The 16,073-nt window shown below is 48.9% G+C and overlaps 1 protein-coding gene across 1 annotated transcript in view; it reads right to left on the bottom strand.

Annotated features, from left to right (window-relative positions):
- The window catches only part of MTOR (mechanistic target of rapamycin kinase), a 151,908-nt gene extending 139,692 nt beyond the window's left edge, over positions 1–12,216 (bottom strand). The window contains exons 1-6 of the mRNA XM_049775256.1: positions 12,121–12,216; positions 6,764–6,938; positions 5,016–5,124; positions 3,635–3,867; positions 2,477–2,677; positions 1,506–1,640 (exon numbers count right to left, since the gene is read on the bottom strand). Coding sequence (XP_049631213.1) covers positions 1,506–1,640; positions 2,477–2,677; positions 3,635–3,867; positions 5,016–5,124; positions 6,764–6,925 — 840 coding nt within the window. The 5' untranslated portion in view covers positions 6,926–6,938; positions 12,121–12,216. The remainder of the gene's footprint in view (positions 1–1,505; positions 1,641–2,476; positions 2,678–3,634; positions 3,868–5,015; positions 5,125–6,763; positions 6,939–12,120) is intronic.
- Between the last annotated feature and the right edge of the window lie 3,857 nt (positions 12,217–16,073).

A 16,073-nucleotide genomic window follows, 5' to 3' on the forward strand; every position in this document is an offset into this window, starting at 1 on the left:
GGGAGGGCTGAGTACCCTGTGAGGACCTTCCTTTTTTTGTTTTTTTTTGGGTCACACCCGGCAGCGCTCAGGGCTTCCTCCTAGCTCTACGCTCAGAAATTGCTCCTGGCAGGCTCGGGGGACCATATGGGATGCCGGGATTGGAACCACTGTCCTTCTGCATGCGAGGCAAACGCCTTACCTCCATGTTCTCTCTCTGGCCCCCAGTGAGGACCTTCCTCGAACAGGAGACCTGGCTGCTTGCAGTCCCCATTCCTTTGCTCGAGTTCATGCTGGGTCAGCTGTGCACCGAGCTCTGAGGTTCTTCCAGTGCCCACCTCACTCGCTCCTGCTTAAAGCTCTAATGAAATTCCTACTTTTCTTTTTTTTGTGAGGGGGTGTGAGTTACTCCTGGCAATGCTCAGGGGCCTCTCCTGAATGCGCTCAGAAGCACTCATGGCAGGCTCAGGGAACCACACGGGATGCCAGGAAGCAATCCCAGGTGGGTCACATGTAAGGCAAACACCCCACTGCTGTGCCATCACTCCAGACCCAAATTCTTTTTGTTTTTGGGGGGCCACACCCAGCAGTGTACACGGGTGTCCTTGCTCTGTGCTCAGAAATCACTCCTGGCAGGCTCAGGGAATCAGATAGGATGCCAGAAATCGAACATTGGTCTGTCCCTGGTTGTCTACGTGCAAATACCCTACCACGGTGCTATTAATCTGGCCCCAAATACCTACTTTTCGGGGCTGGAGAGATAGCACAGCGGTAGGGCGTTTGCCTTGCAAGCAGCCGACCCCAGGACCAAAGGTGGTTCGAATCCTGGCATCCCATACAGTTCCCCGTGCCTGCCAGGAGCAATTTCTGAGCAGATATTAACTAGGTGTGCTGCCTGGTGTGGCCCCAAAACCAAAATAAATAAATAAATAAATAAATCCTACATTTTGACTCATCTTCACAGTTGCTTTCTGAGCTCAAGATCTCCCAACTGGTCTCCCTGTTTTCATTCCAGACTTTCTCCATTCGTTTCCAGACCAAGGATGGGACAATTATCATTCAAATTGGGTCACACGTTGTATTCCTCATCGAGTCAGTGCTTATGTTTACTGTGGCCACAGCAATTAAGCCTGTCTGCCATGAGCTAGGAGGCCTACTCAAGTGGTGGGTCTCCCAAGTTTGGTACCCCAGCCACACTTACCTTCTTCCTGCGGCTTGAACTTGCTGACTTCCCTCCCTGACACACCTCTCCCTACCAGCTCCAAGACTGCCTCCTCCTGTTACCTGGGGTTCAGCTTAAATGGCAGCACCTCTCAAAAAGAGTCTTTCTGATCATCCAGACACCACTTCACCTATTACTTCCATCCCCATTTCTTTTCATGGAACTTGTTTGCAGTCTGATATTAACTTGTTTTCTTCTTTCCATTTCTCCTACCAAAAAATGTCAACTCCATAAGGACAAGACTCTTGCCCCGACTTGCTCACAGCAGGACACTACATCCAAACACGCTCATGCAGCTGCTCACCTCTCCCTCCATGCTGCTGATCCGGACCAGCTCGTTGAGGATCAGCAGGGCTCCGTGAATCCGATCATCCCGATTCATGCCCTTCTCCTTGGCCAGGGTCTCATCAAACCCCTTCTCTGCTTCTTCGAATGTGTGCTAGGTAAGAGACATGGAATGCTTCCATCAAGATCAGAGAGAACACCGAAGTACCCCATCTATTGAGGGGAGGGGGGGTTCTGAGTGTTTCGTAGCCTGATCAGCACCTTGTGCCAGCGACATCAAAAAAGCTAATCTATCGATTTGTCTTCATTTCATTTGGCTTAATGAGGTCACACACCATTGCATCCCTAATTTTATCAGATTAAAATTAGAGACTCAAAATTAAATTCCAGTCCACATAGCAAAGCCAGTTAGAACTCAGCCTCTCCAATCCCACATTCAATACCTTCTTGTAAGTTTGCTTTTGGTTTTTGATCGTTGTTCTTGGTGTTGCTGCTATTGTTTTTGCTTGCAGTATGGGGAATCAAATTTAGCGTCTACTGAATTCAAAGCATGCACCCTACCACTGAGTTACTTCCCCAGTCCCGTACAGGGCTGCTTCTTAGCAAGATCTCATAGCAGCACAGAATTCACAATACCAGAGAGCTCCAACACTTTCTAAATTAGGAAGATTCAGAAACATCCGTTTTCCCACATTGTAACATGACTGAAACAGATGCCTCCTAATTGTTGATAAGCTATGGAGTTAATTAGCATCAAATTTCCCTTCCAAGAGATTTATCAAATAATGTCGTGGTCGTCAATGGATTGTTCCTTTAAGGAAATAGAACAATTATTGATTCAGACTGAGCCTAAAAATTCACCTGAGACCAAAAACAAATGTGAGCCTTGCTCTGTGGTAAGAAGCCTGCAGTTAACCCCGAGGCCAGGCGATCCTGGCCAGATAGATCCATGCTCTGCAGGCAGCCAAGTATGCCACCCTCTCTCCTCACCCTGTACCACTGCGGCTTCTGCATCTCTTTAGGCTCCCGCTGGGTGGTGAGGATCAGGCAGGCACGAAGGGCAGATACGGCTCCCTCTCGGATGGCCTGCTTGGGGTCCCACACGGCCACAAAAATATTGTCGAAGAAGGGCTGCACTTGCTGGAAGAAGAAGGTGGGCACGCTGATGGCCAGCTCCCGCAGAACTAGGACCTGGGGATAGAAAGGCACGCTGAAAATGCTAGCTTTGACACGAGGCTAGGCCACTTGAAAACACAGACCCAGGGGCCGGGCGGTGGCGCTAAAGGTAAGGTGCCTGCCTTGCCTGCGCTAACCTTGGACGGACCGCGGTTCGATCCCCCGGTGTCCCATATGGTCCCCCAAGCCAGGAGCAACTTCTGAGCACATAGCCAGGAGTAACCCCTGAGCGTTACTGGGTGTGGCCCAAAAACCAAAAAAAAAGAAAAAGAAAACACAGACCCTGACATCTTTGAGTGGAAGTTCATGGGAAAAGAGCAGCCTCGCCCACTCTGCTAGCTCGGGAACAGAAAAGTCATCGGTGACAGAACACCTCTCTGCTCACCGTCTTGGGATATTGTGAGAACATAATCACTAGGAGAGCAGATGTGTTTGAAGCTTAGTACACCGCCAGCCTAGACCCAGGCTTAGAATACACCGATAAATATTTATGGAGTGAATGAATAATCCTTTTTAATATTTAATACTGCTATTATCTTCATTTGAGAGTGGGTGCAACTAGAAGTCAGAGGTTGCCCTAAATTAGCACAAGGAAGTGGCAAAGACTGGAGGCAGAATTCCAGGGCAAGTTCCTTGTGCAGTCCTAAGTCACTGCATGTGGTGCTCTTGGGGATGCTGCGTTCCAATATCCCTTTCCCCTGGTGGGAACAGACTGTCCCCCATCTCACAAGACTGGAGTCTTATCCATCAGAGAAGTTTCTAACAGGGCCACGCCTGAAAAAGCAGTGACGCTGTCACCCAGGAAGAAAAGGCTAAGCCATGAGTGCCCTCATGGTCAATAGCACCGAGGAAACAGGAATTGTAGGTCAGGTACCAATGGGCACAAGTATATACAGTTCTGGAAGGTGATAGACTCTCCTGGGTGGGCAGGCACAGTCTGGGCAGTCTGGACAGGACCCCAGGAGCACTCACAGCGGCGTGTCTCCGGCCTTCATTTCTGTCAGCACCCAGCCACTCCAGAGCTCGCTTCACCTCAAACTCCACGTACTCGGCGGTAAAAGTGTCCCCAGCCATGGCAAGGCGGCCGATGGCTTTAGAAGCCATCTCCATAACAACTGGGTCATTGGAGGGGAGGAGGTTTCGAAGGTAGTTGGCGAATCTCCCAATGCGGGTGGAATTCCCACCTTCTACTCCTATGAGGCTGGCTGGAAGAGAGAGGAAGGCAAAAGGGGAAGATGGGTACAAGGGACGCACCTTGGACCTTAGAATGCCCAAGTATTTGAAAGAAAAACAGACGAGGGAGCCTTTCCTGGCCTCTCCAGTGGACTGCAATTCCCTGCTGGGCAGCAAGGGAGCATTTCATTGTAACCAACAGAAACACTTATATAAAGCAAAATAACCTCATTTCAGTATATGCGATTAGTTCTGCCAAGAAAAACACACTGGGACGGAATCACAGTTCATAAAACTAGGGCCGAAGAGACAGTACAGGGGGTAGGGTGTTTGCCTTGCATATGGCCAACCCAAATTCCATCCTTAGCATTCCACATGAAACCCAAGTGAGGCGAGGAGTGCAGATTCCTGAGTGCAGAGCCAGGAGAAACCCCTGAGCACCGCTGGATGTCTGACCCAAAAACAGAGCCAAAAATATTTTCACAACACTGATGACCCATGCCTGAGAGCTAAAAATCACTTGCTCTCATTCACTGCCTCTAACTTCACTTTTATTTTTAAGTCTCAGTGTGCTACCAGATGACCCACAGAAAAGCCAGAGGACACAAAAGCAGCATCTAGCAGTAGAGAGAAAGCTGGCTTTGGTCTGTTTCAGGGCGATCTTTGAGCCATCTCCCTGGACCCTGAGACTCCATTCCTGGAAACACCAACTGTGTCTCAAGACCTGAATAATGGGGGTCAGGAACAACAACAACAAAAGACCCAAATATAAATTAAACACCTACCAGGACAGTAGACACAAGACATAACAGACACAAAGGTTCTCTCTAAAATTAAATCCTTCAAGACCAGGGAGATAACTCAAAGGGGGAGCCAAAGTGACAGCACAGTGGTAGGGCATTTGCCTTGCATACTGCCAACCCATGACGGACCCGGGTTTGATCCCTGGCATCCCTTATATGGTCCCCTGAGCCTGTCAGGAGCGATTTCTGAGCACAGAACCAGGAGTAACCCAAGTGCCACTAGATGTGGCCCAAAAACAAAAATAAAACAAAACAAAAGGTAACTCAAAGGTTCAGAGCACACACTTTGCATATAGGAGTCCCAGGTTCATCCTATGGCACTACATGGTTTGATTAATTAAAATAATAACAGTTCTAATCAGAAACCCTAACCTTACCTATGGCCAAAATGCCACCTTTCCTCTCGTTGGCATCTGAGCTGGAAACCAGTTCAAAGATGTGATGGTTGAGCTGATCATAGAAGCGAGTCGATTCCTCCTGACTCATCTGCAAAGAGAGATGGACTAAGACAGGGGTGGCAAACACGCGGCGCAACTCTTTGCCTCTTATCATTATTTTGTATACTGTGGCTCTTTGCCAAGTTTGGATTTTGTTATGCTGCTTCTGAGGGACCTCTGAGGAGAGATATCCGAGCACGTAGTCCCACCCCCAGGCAGCGTCATCCCGTCTCCCATCCCTCGGAAACAACTGCACAGGCCAGCGAGCGGGGGTGACCCATGTGTCACATGTTGTGTCATATCTTGCCATTAGTTCTTAGTGTGGATGACACAGCACACCCTCACCATCACTGCAGGATTTTTATCCTCACTCAAAATGGCAAAATGCAGTATGTGTTTAATAGATTATTGTTAAAATTATATGCTTTTGTGAGTGTCTGTTTTGGCAGGTCACTACATGATGTGGCTCTCTGACTCTCACAGTTTAAAATTTTGGCTCTTTGTGTAGAACTTGTTCACCACCCCTGGACTAAGATGATGCCTAGTGTCTCCCTGATGGGATGGTAGGGTGGCTCCCAAAGATCAGGGCCTTATAAAGTGGTCAACTTTCCAAACCCTCCCTACCACTATTAACAGGCAAAAAAAAAACCTAAGGATTGAAATGCAGTCAAAAAAGGAAAAAACGAAGAGAAATCACTGACTCTATGTCAACTCTTAAAATGGCACCACGAAGCCAGAATGATAGTAGTACAGCATGGAGAGACCTGCCTTGCATGCTGCTGACCCAGGTTCAATTGTGGCACCCCAGTGGTCCCCTGAGCAATACCAGAGTAATTCTGAGTAATCCTGAGTGCAGAGTCACGAGTAAGCCCTGAGCATTGCCGGGTATAGACCAATAAAACAAACAGGGCCAGAGAGATAGCACAGCGGTAGGGCATTTGCCTTGCACTCAGCCAACCTGGGTGGAATTCCGGGTTTGATTCCCAGAATCTCATATGTCCCCCAGAGATTGCCAGGGGCGACTTCTGAGCAGAGCCAGTAGTAACCCCTCGGCGCTGATGGATATGGCCCCAAAACAAACAAAAACAAGAACAAAACAAAGAAACATATAAAATAATACAGCAATAAGACATAAGTAATATCATGGTTGCGAAGGAACCCTACACGCTCCATAGGCATGAGAAATCAGGTGCCTTTTATTTTTTTTTTTGTTTGTTTGTTTTTTGGGTTACACTGGGCAGCTCTCAGGGGTTACTCCAGGCTCTACGCTCAGAAATAGCTCCTGGCAGGCTCAGGGACCATATGGAATGCCGAGATTCAAACCACTGTCCTGCATACAAGGCAAACACCTTGCCTCCATGTTTTCTCTCCGGCCCCCAGGTGCCTTTTATTAAAAGAATCTCTGTGGGGTCAGAGCGATAGCACAGTGGTAGGGCATTTGCCTTGCACACGCTAACCTAGGATGGACCTTGGTTTGATCCCTGGTGTCCCATATGGTCCCTCGAACCAGGAGCAATTTCTAAGCGCAAAGCCAGGAGTAACCCCTGAGCGTCAGAAGGTGTGGCCCAAAAAGAAAAAAAAAATCTCTGCATTACCCAAAACATCCTGGGCTGTCCAAGGAATCTTAAGCCATCTGGTCCAAGTTGCCCAACCCCTCCAGGGTCTTGCCCTTGCCCCCAAGCCCTCACCTCACGAAGCTCCAGGGTGACATAGTGCTGGAGCTCCTTGGCAGCCTTGGCCCTGGTCTCCTCATTGCGGCTCTTGAGGCCGCTGGCAAACTGCTGCAGGACGCTCACATTGCTTGACGTGGTGGCAGCTGTGGCAGCAGCGGTGGGTCCCGTCCCAAGCATCTTGCCTAAAGGTCTTTGGAGAGAAGCTTCTTTAGTATTCTAGGTAACAATGGCTGTGAGTTTATTTATGGTCCCTGGACCCGCAACACCAACCTGCAGTGAGTCAGCCCAGTCAGTCAGGGAACCATATGGGATGCCAGGGATCGAACCCAGGGCCATCCTAGGTCTGCTGGGTGCAAGGCAAATGCCCTACCACTGTGCTATTTTTCCAGCCCCAGTAAGGGGTTTCTAAAAATGTCAGCAGAGCCAGGGAAATGGCTCAAATGACTGGAGCACGACTTACATGCGAGATCCCCCAAAATTCAATCACTGGTCCCACAAGTAATGCTGACCTTAAAACCAAAAATTGGGGCCGGGAAGGTGGCGCTAGAGGTAAGGTGTCTGCTTTGCAAGCACTAGTGTAGGACAGACCACGGTTCTATCCCCAGGTGTCCCATATGGTCCCCCCAAGCCAGGGGTGATTTCTGAGTGCATAGCCAGGAGTAACCCCTGAGCGTCAAACAGGTGTGGCCCCCCCAAAAAAAAAATTAGGGCCGAAGAGATAGCATAGTGGTAGGGCATTTGCCTTGCAAGCAGCCAACCCAGTACCAAGGATGGTTCGAATCCCGGCATCCCATGTGGTCCCCTGTGCCTGCCAGGAGCAATTTCTGAGCAGAGAGCCAGGAGTAACCTCTGAGTACCACTGGGTGTGGCCCAAAAACCAAAAAAAAAAAAAAGCTTTTAAGAAAAATCTAAATCAGGGCCAGAGAGATAGTATAGCAAGAACTACTATCAGTACTTGCTTGCCTTGCATACAGCTGACCTGGTTCAATCCCTGAAATCTCACAGGGTCCTCCAAGCACTGCGAGGACTAACCTTTGAGTACAGAGCCAGAATTAAGACTTAAGCACTTCTAGATATGCCTCCCCTACAAAAAGAGACAAAATGTAAAATAACTAAAGGAGGTAAAGGGGGCCAGACCATAGCATAGCGGGTTGAGCACTTTTGCCTCACATATGGCCAACCTTGTTGATCCCCGGCATCCCGTATGGTCACTCGGGCCTGCCAAGAGCAATTTCTGAGCACAGAGCCAGGACAATAGTACCTCAGGCAGGGCACTTGCATTGCACAGTTAACTTGAATTTGATCCTCAGTACCCCATAGGGTCCCCTGAGGCTTACCAAAAGTGATTCCTAAGTACAGAGTCAGGAGTAAGCCCTGAGCAGAGCCAGGTATGGTTTAAAAAAAAAAAAAGTGAGGGGCTGGAGTGATAGCACAGCCACAGGGCATTTGCCTTGCAGGTGGCCGACCCGGGATGGACCTGGGGGTAAGGGACCTCGGTTCAATCCCCTGGCATCCCATATGGTCCCCCCAAGCCAGGAGCAATTTCTGAGCGCATAGCCAGGAGTAACCCCTGAGCATCACTGGGTGTGGCCGAAAAACAAAATTGAAAGTCTCAATTTATTCCATACTGACCAATGCTATAACAGCAATAGAGAAGACCAAACTGTGTCTGTGAAGACCTGGGTTTGAATCTAGTTCAAAGTCATATAACATGAAAAATATATGTAAAATATGTCTCCTCAGTTACAATCAGAGGGTAAAATAGTACCTAAATCAAAAGATTGGTGTGATGATTACGTAACTAAGGACTGAGGGACTGGAGCAATGAAAATACAGCAGGTACAAGGCTTTCCTTGAATGCAGTCAACCCAGGTTCGAACCCTGTCACCACAAGTGATCCCCCAATGCCCTACCAAGAGTGATCCCTGAGCACAGAGTCAGAAATAAGCCTGAGAAGCAAAGGGTCTGGCCCAAAACCAAACAGACAAAAAACAACAAACAAGTCCTGAGCACAGTGCTAGACACATAGGAACCCCTAACTGTACTTTTTTTTTTTTTTTGGTTTTTGGGCCACACCCAGCGGTGCTCAGGGGTTACTCCTGGCTGTCTGCTCAGAAATAGCTCCTGGCAGGCTCTGGGGACCATATGGGACACCGGGATTCAAACCAACCACCTTTGGTCCTGGATCAGCTGCTTGCAAGGAAAACGCTGCTGTGCTATCTCTCCGAACTGTACATTATTTTGACCATTATTATCACTAATATGTGGTTCAGAGCTAAATACTAGAGGCAGGGAGGTCATGAATGAATAATACATGCCTAAGGACAGCTCCTTTACTCAAGAAGTCCAACTACAGAAGAAAACTGATTTATATATAAAAAAAAAAAATATATATATATATATATATAAACTATAACAACACTTTGCAAAATATACAAGTCACACATTTAAGTTTCCTAGAAGTCATATTTTAAAAGGTAAAAAGAGGGGCCAGAGTGGTGGTGCAAGAGGTAGGACATTTGCCTTGCACGAGCTGACTTAGGACCACAGTTTGATCCCCTGGCGTCTTATATGGTCCCCAAGTCAGGATCAATTTCTGATCGCATAGCCAGTAATAACCCCTGAGCGTCACCAGGTGTGGCCCCCCCACAAAAATATGGTAAAAAGAGGGGCCAGTGAGATAGTAGTACAGTGGGTAAGATGTTGGCCTTCCACACAGCTGACAGATTCAATTCTTGGTACCTTAAATGGTCCCCCAAGCACCACCAGTGATCCCTGAGCACAGAGCCAGGAGTAAGCCCCGGGCACTGCCGGGTATGCCTCCCAAAGCAAAACAAAGTAAAAAAAAAAAAAAAAAAAAAAAAAAGTAGGCCAGCAAGATAGGTGCTTCATTTGCATGCAGCTGATGATCCCCTTGACACTGCATATGGCCCCCCATGACTGTCAGGAATGTCCCATAAGCAGAGCCTGGAATAAGCTGGAAGCACCACTAGATGAGTCACCCCCAAAGAACAAAAAGGCATAAATAGGTAAAACTAGTATCATATTTTCCAGCGTATAAGACAAGATTTTGGCCCATAAAAACTTCTTAAAAGTCGGGGATCGTCTTATATGCCAGTATATAGCATGCTGAAACTTACTCCCGTTTCAGGGAAGAGTGATCTGCCCCCTCTTACTTTTAAGAAGTTACTTACTTTTCAGACTTTTAGGAAGTTTTTCATGGGTTTAAGGGTCGTTTTATAACCTGGAAAATACTGTATTATTATTATCATCATCATATTTGACAGAGCAGAAAAACCCACTTCTTCACACTATAAATCTAAAAAGTACTAATTTATTTGGGGGTCACAGGCAACAGTGCTCAAGGGTTACTCCTTGATTTTTCTTTTGGGAGGGGCACACCCAGCTGTGTTAAGGGGTTACTCCTGGATGCTCTGTGCTCAGAAATCACTCCTGGAGCTCGGAGGACCATATGGGGTTCTGATGATGGAACCCAGGTCAGTCCCAGGTCGGTCACGTGCAAGGCAAACGCCCTACTGCTGTGCTATCACTCCAACCCTCCAAATTACTAATGTATTTCCCATTCTCTTTCTCTTTTTGCACCGAGTCTGCAAATTCCCATGTGCCTTTCACTCACTCCCAGTTTGGACAAGTCCCCTCTCCAGTGCTCTCCTGCCTGCTGCTGATTGGGATGGGACATTCTGGGAATGGGACAGGGAAGGCAGTGGAATGAGGCAGGGGTGTAGATGGGGGAAAGGACTGAACAGGCGATGGGACAAGGAATGTTATAGGAGACAGTAGTGGACAGGGAATGATATGGGGAACAGGACTGACAGGATAAGACAGGGGAAGGCTGAGGACAGGACCTGATAGGGAACACAACAGACAGGGAGGGAAAAATGGGCTGGGACTGGAAAGAGGATGGAAGAGACAGAGGACGTGCCAGGGACTGAGATGGAGCAGGAGACAGAATGGGCACAGGACCAGACAGGGAGACAGGGGACAGGACAGACAAGAGACTCATCAAGAGGTGGGGCTGGGGGCCGGGCGGTGGCGCTAAAGGTAAGGTGCCTGCCTTGCCTGCGCTAGCCTTGGACGGACCGCGGTTCGATCCCCCGGTGTCCCATATGGTCCCCCAAGCCAGGAGCAACTTCTGAGCACATAGCCAGGAGTAACCCCTGAGCGTTACCGGGTGTGGCCCAAAAACCAAAAAAAAAAAGAGGTGGGGCTGGACAGGGGATGGGAGAGACAAGAGACGCAACAGTATAGAAGACAGTACGGGGTGGGGGGAAAGACTGGACAGGTAATGGGACAGGGACAGGCTGGACACATGATGAAGGACAAGATGGGACAGGGGACAGGAAAGATGAGACTGGACAAGGAACAAGGGATGGACGGAGATGGGGGATGAGTTGGGACAGGGAAATGGGACCAGCCACAGAGGATGAGATGGGTGGGGCAGGAAAGATAGGGGACCTACCAGCTAGGACTGAGTAAAGCATGGCTTGGGGTCTAGGCAGTGTGGGCTAAAGTCCCAGGATGCTAAGGTGCACAGTCCCCGAGTGCTAAGGTGCATGATCCTCGAGAATGCTGGGGTGCACAATCCCTGGATGCTGGGGTACACGACCCCAGAGTGCTGGGGTGCATGGTCCCCGGGGTGCTGGGGCACACCGTCCCCAAGTGCTAAAGTGCACGGTCCTGGGGTGCTAGGGTGCACGGTTCCAGGGTTCCGGGGTGCACAGTCCCAGGATGCTGGAGTGCATGGTCCTGGGGTGCAGGTCCCCAGGTGCTGAGGTGCATGGTCCCGGGATGCTGGGGTGCACGGTCCCCGGGATGCTGAGGTGCACGATCCCAAGGATGCCGAATTCCTGGGGTGCACGATGCAGGGCCCCCCCCCCCAATCGTCCCGCCACTCAAGCCTCTTCCTGCAACGACTAAACTCTACCCGGAGGCGCCTCCGCCCAGACCCCGCGAGGCGGACCCTTCCTTCATTTGCAGTGTCCGGAGCCTAATGCCCAGAACCCCTCCCCAGGGGGAGGGACACCCCTAGCCCCCCCAAAGTGCTCCCCAGAGAGCGTGGGATCCGGTTCACGAGAGAACCCGGCCCGGAGCAGCACAGGGGCGCGCGGCGGGCGGAGACACGGCTCCTGGCCGGCCCACAGCGGCCTCGGGGCGCCGGGTCGAGGGTTCGAGGCCCTCCGGGGCCCCGGGTGCCCAGGGTGGGCGTCGCCGGGCGGGGCTCGGTCGGGGCCACAGGCGGTGCCCGGAGCGTGCGGAGGAGGCGACCGCGCGTCCCCGACGGGACCCCCGATTCGGGGTGCTCCGGACACCACGCCACCTTCTGGGGGTGGGGGTCGGGGCCCCACACTCACCGCGCGGCTTCGCTTCGGCCACGGAAGGCCTCAGCTGCCCCCGGCCGGCGCCACTACCGCCCCAGGAGGCCCCCAGCCCCGCCGCCCGCCTTCAACCTCTGTCCTCTAAGCCGGGGAGGGGAAAGGGGCGGGCTTACGAGGGCCGATAACCAATCAGCAAGCGCGTAAAAAAGATGGACGGGCATGCTAGCCAACCATCACGAAGGAGAACTAAGACTTCGGGAAACCGGCTTCACGGCGGGGGCGGGGACTATTCTAATAGGCAAACCAGGCGGCCAATAGTAGATGAAGAGAGGCGGAGCTTAGAGGTAGGAGAACCAATCAGGTGTGAGTTGACTACAGGCGCTTCCACGCGCACTTCCGGTGCGCCGCTGGCTGGAGCATTTCCCCCTCCCACTACCACCATCCGCTCTGCGGGCTGTGCCCCAGGCGGAATCCCCGGGTCTGCACGAGGCGTGCAGGGTTCGAGACCCGCCCTGGGTTGAATTTGGCCTGGGAAAGTAGGCGAGGTCGGCGCCTTCTGCAATGATCGCCCCTGGGGAAGATGTAGATAAATTCTGATTTGAGCTGCTATGGACCTTCATCTCTCTTTTATTAACTGCAAGATGCTTCTGGAAAAACGATTAACATTAGAGTTTTCCACTTTGGGAAATAGATCTGTTGCAATCAAATGAGTTACCAATCACTTCATTCTTTTTTTATCAATCATTTCCAAGTAATGCTATTTAATTAAGCACGTGCTTTCAAAAAAAAAATTGAATAGCCAAAGTGAACTTTGACTTTGTCCCAGTTTTTCAAGGGTTGTGCATTGAAATATGTCTAAATAGGGGCCGGAGAGATAGCATGGAGGGAAGGCGTTTGCTTTTCATGCAGAAGGTCATCGGTTCGAATCCCGGCATCCCATATGGTTCCCCGAGCCTGCCAGGAGTGATTTCTGAGCATAGAGCCAGGAGTAACCCCTGAGCGCTGCCGGGTGTGACCCCCCCCCAAAAAAAAAAAAAGAAAGAAAAATGTCTGAATTTTCGCCATCAAGTCTAAACAAGATGCAGTGAGGGCCAAAGTGAGGAGGGTATTTGTCTTGCAGACTCAGGTTTGGTCTTCTGTATCCATGTGGTTTCCCCAAACACTGCCAGGATTGGAATCTCTGAGCCCAGAGTCAGGAGTAGTATGAGTATAGCTAAGGGTGGCCCCCAATCAATAAATACATAAAATATAGTGGATTTTATTTGTGTATTATAAATAAAATACACTTTATTTTAAACAAATTAATAGATTTTAAGGAAAACTTTTCTAGTTATCAATAATGATAACGTATAGAAATATTTACTAAGAAGAAAAAATAATTTACAGTTCATTAGACAAGAAAAATGAGGCCAGAACAATAGTACAGATTCGATCCCTGGTATCCCATATGGTTTTCCAAGGCTGCCAGGAGTGATTTCTGTGTGCAGAGTTAGGAGTAAACCCTTAGCATCACTGGGTGTGGCCCAAAAAAACAAATAAAATGAAAAAAGAAAAAGAAAATAAATACTAAAAGATTTTATTTAAAAGGTTTTTACTTAGGGGCCAGAGAGATAACTTGGAGGTAAGGTGTTTGCCTTACATGCATAAGATCGGTGGTTCGAATGTCGGCATCCCATATGGTTCCCCAAGCCTGCCAGGGGCGATTTCTGAGCATAGAGCCAGAAGTAACAACGCCTGAGTGCTGCCAGGTATAACCCTAAATAAATAAATAAATAAATAAATAAATAAATAAATAAATAAATAAATAAATAAATAAATAAATAAATAGGGCCGGCGAGGTGGCGCTAAAGGTAAGGTATCTGCCTTGCAAGCACTAGCCAAGGAAAGATCGCGGCCGCAGTTCGGTCCCCCCGGCGTCCCATATGGTCCCCCCAAGCCAGGGGCAATTTCTGAGCACTTAGCCAGGAGTAACCCCTGAGCATCAAACGAGTGTGGCCCGAAAAACCAATAAATAAATAAATAAATATAAAAAAATATATTTACTTAATAAATGCTAAAAGAAAATTAATACTAAAGCAAGGAAAGTTACTGGAAACAAAACTTAAGTCCTGCCTGATGAAACCTGGGGAGGGAGGGGTGGCAAGGTACCAGAGCTTTAAAGGTTGGAATTTTAATAAAAAGAAATTTAGGGGCCAGAGAGATAGCATGGAGGTAAGGCATTTGCTTTTCATGCAGGACGGTGGTTCGAATCCCGGCATTCCATAAGGTCCCCTGTCAGGGGCGATTTCTGAGCATAGAGTCAGAAGTAACCCCTGAGCACTGCCGGGTGTGACCCAAAATCCAAAAAACAAAAAAAAAATTAAAAAATGCAAAAGTATAAAACAAGTTATGTGGGGCTGGATTGCTAACACAGTGGTAGAGCATTTGCCTTGCATGCAGCCAACCCGGGATGGACCCAGGTTCAATTCCTGACATCCCATATGGTTCCCCAAGCCTACCAGAAGCGATTTCTGAGTGCAGAGCCAGGAGTAACCCCTGAACACCACTGGATGTGGCCCAAAAACCATAATAATAATAATAGTTAATAAATAAAACAAATTATGGAATTGGATAGGGTGCTTGCCTTGCATGTGGCCAACCCAAGTCTGATCCTTGGCATTCCATATAGTCTCTGAAGTTCCACCAAGATCCAGCAATTCCTAAGTGCAGAACCAAGACTAACTCCTTATCATCACTGGGTGTAGCTCCCGAACAAACAAAGTTAGTTATACTATAACCTTTCTTATATGTCTGCGTTGGCATTCTGAAAATATTCATCTAAAGCTGTAATGGGATGTGTGATATGGGGAAGACTTCATTAACATCAGTTATCTGTGCAATAAGAAGGTTACGTTTGGACACAACGGGGCCGGAGAGAAAGCATGGAGGTAAGGTGTTTGCCTTTCATGCAGAAGGTCATCGGTTCGAATCCCGGCGTCCCATATGGTCCCCTGTGCCTGCCAGGAGCAATTTCTGAGCATGGAGCCAGGAATAACCCCTGAGCACTGTCGGGTGTGACCCAAAAACCACACACACACACACACACACACACACACACACACAAAGTTTGGACACAACAGTTGGCTCAGAGGACTGACCCCTGGGGCTGAAGAGATAGTACAGAACTGGCATTTGCCTTGTGCCTGGAGGACCTAGGGTGGATCCTGGCGCCCCCAAAACCAAGAGTAAAATCTGAGAATCGCCTTCCTAGTCCAAAAACAATACAAAAAGGAAAGAAAGAAAGAAGAAGGAAGGAAGGAAGGAAGGAAGGAAGGAAGGAAGGAAGGAAGGAAGGAAGGAAGGAAGGAAGGAAGGAAGGAAGGAAAAGAAAGACCAACAACAAAGACCCAGCTAGGGGCCAGAGTGGTGGCACAGCGGTAGGGCATTTGCATTGCACGCGGCTGACCAGGACAGACCGCAGTTTGATCCCCAGGTGTCCCATATGATTCCTCAAGCCAGAAGTGATTTCTGAGCACATATCCCTGAGTGTCACCGGGTGTAGCCCAAAAACCAAAAAGAAAAAAAAAAGACCCAGTTAACCCACATAATCCCTTGTACTGGCAAAATTGCCCTCAAAACACAGAGCCTGGAATCAGCCCCACCCTATGCCTATCTGAGTGTGTCCCAAAATCAAACATAAAGGTTTTGTTTTCAAAATTCCTGAACTATCAGGTTGAAAACAAGTTTGTCAACACTCTGTGACTAGTGCAATTTCCTGGATGGGTTTTCAAAATAAGCAAAATAAGCCCTGCTTTAGGCTTTGAACCTTGTAATTTTAATGTAGATTTGAATGCGCAAAAATGATTCCCATATGGTCCCCCAAGCCAGGAGCAACTTCTGAGCACATAGCCAGGAGTAACCCCTGAGCATTACCGGGTGTGGCCCAAAAATAAAAAAAAAATGATTCCTCTAAATGTCATTTTTGTTTTATTTTGTTTTTGTGGTTTTGG

Source organism: Suncus etruscus, chromosome 6 (assembly GCF_024139225.1).
Source record: "Suncus etruscus isolate mSunEtr1 chromosome 6, mSunEtr1.pri.cur, whole genome shotgun sequence".
Taxonomy (NCBI): Eukaryota; Metazoa; Chordata; class Mammalia; order Eulipotyphla; family Soricidae; genus Suncus; species Suncus etruscus.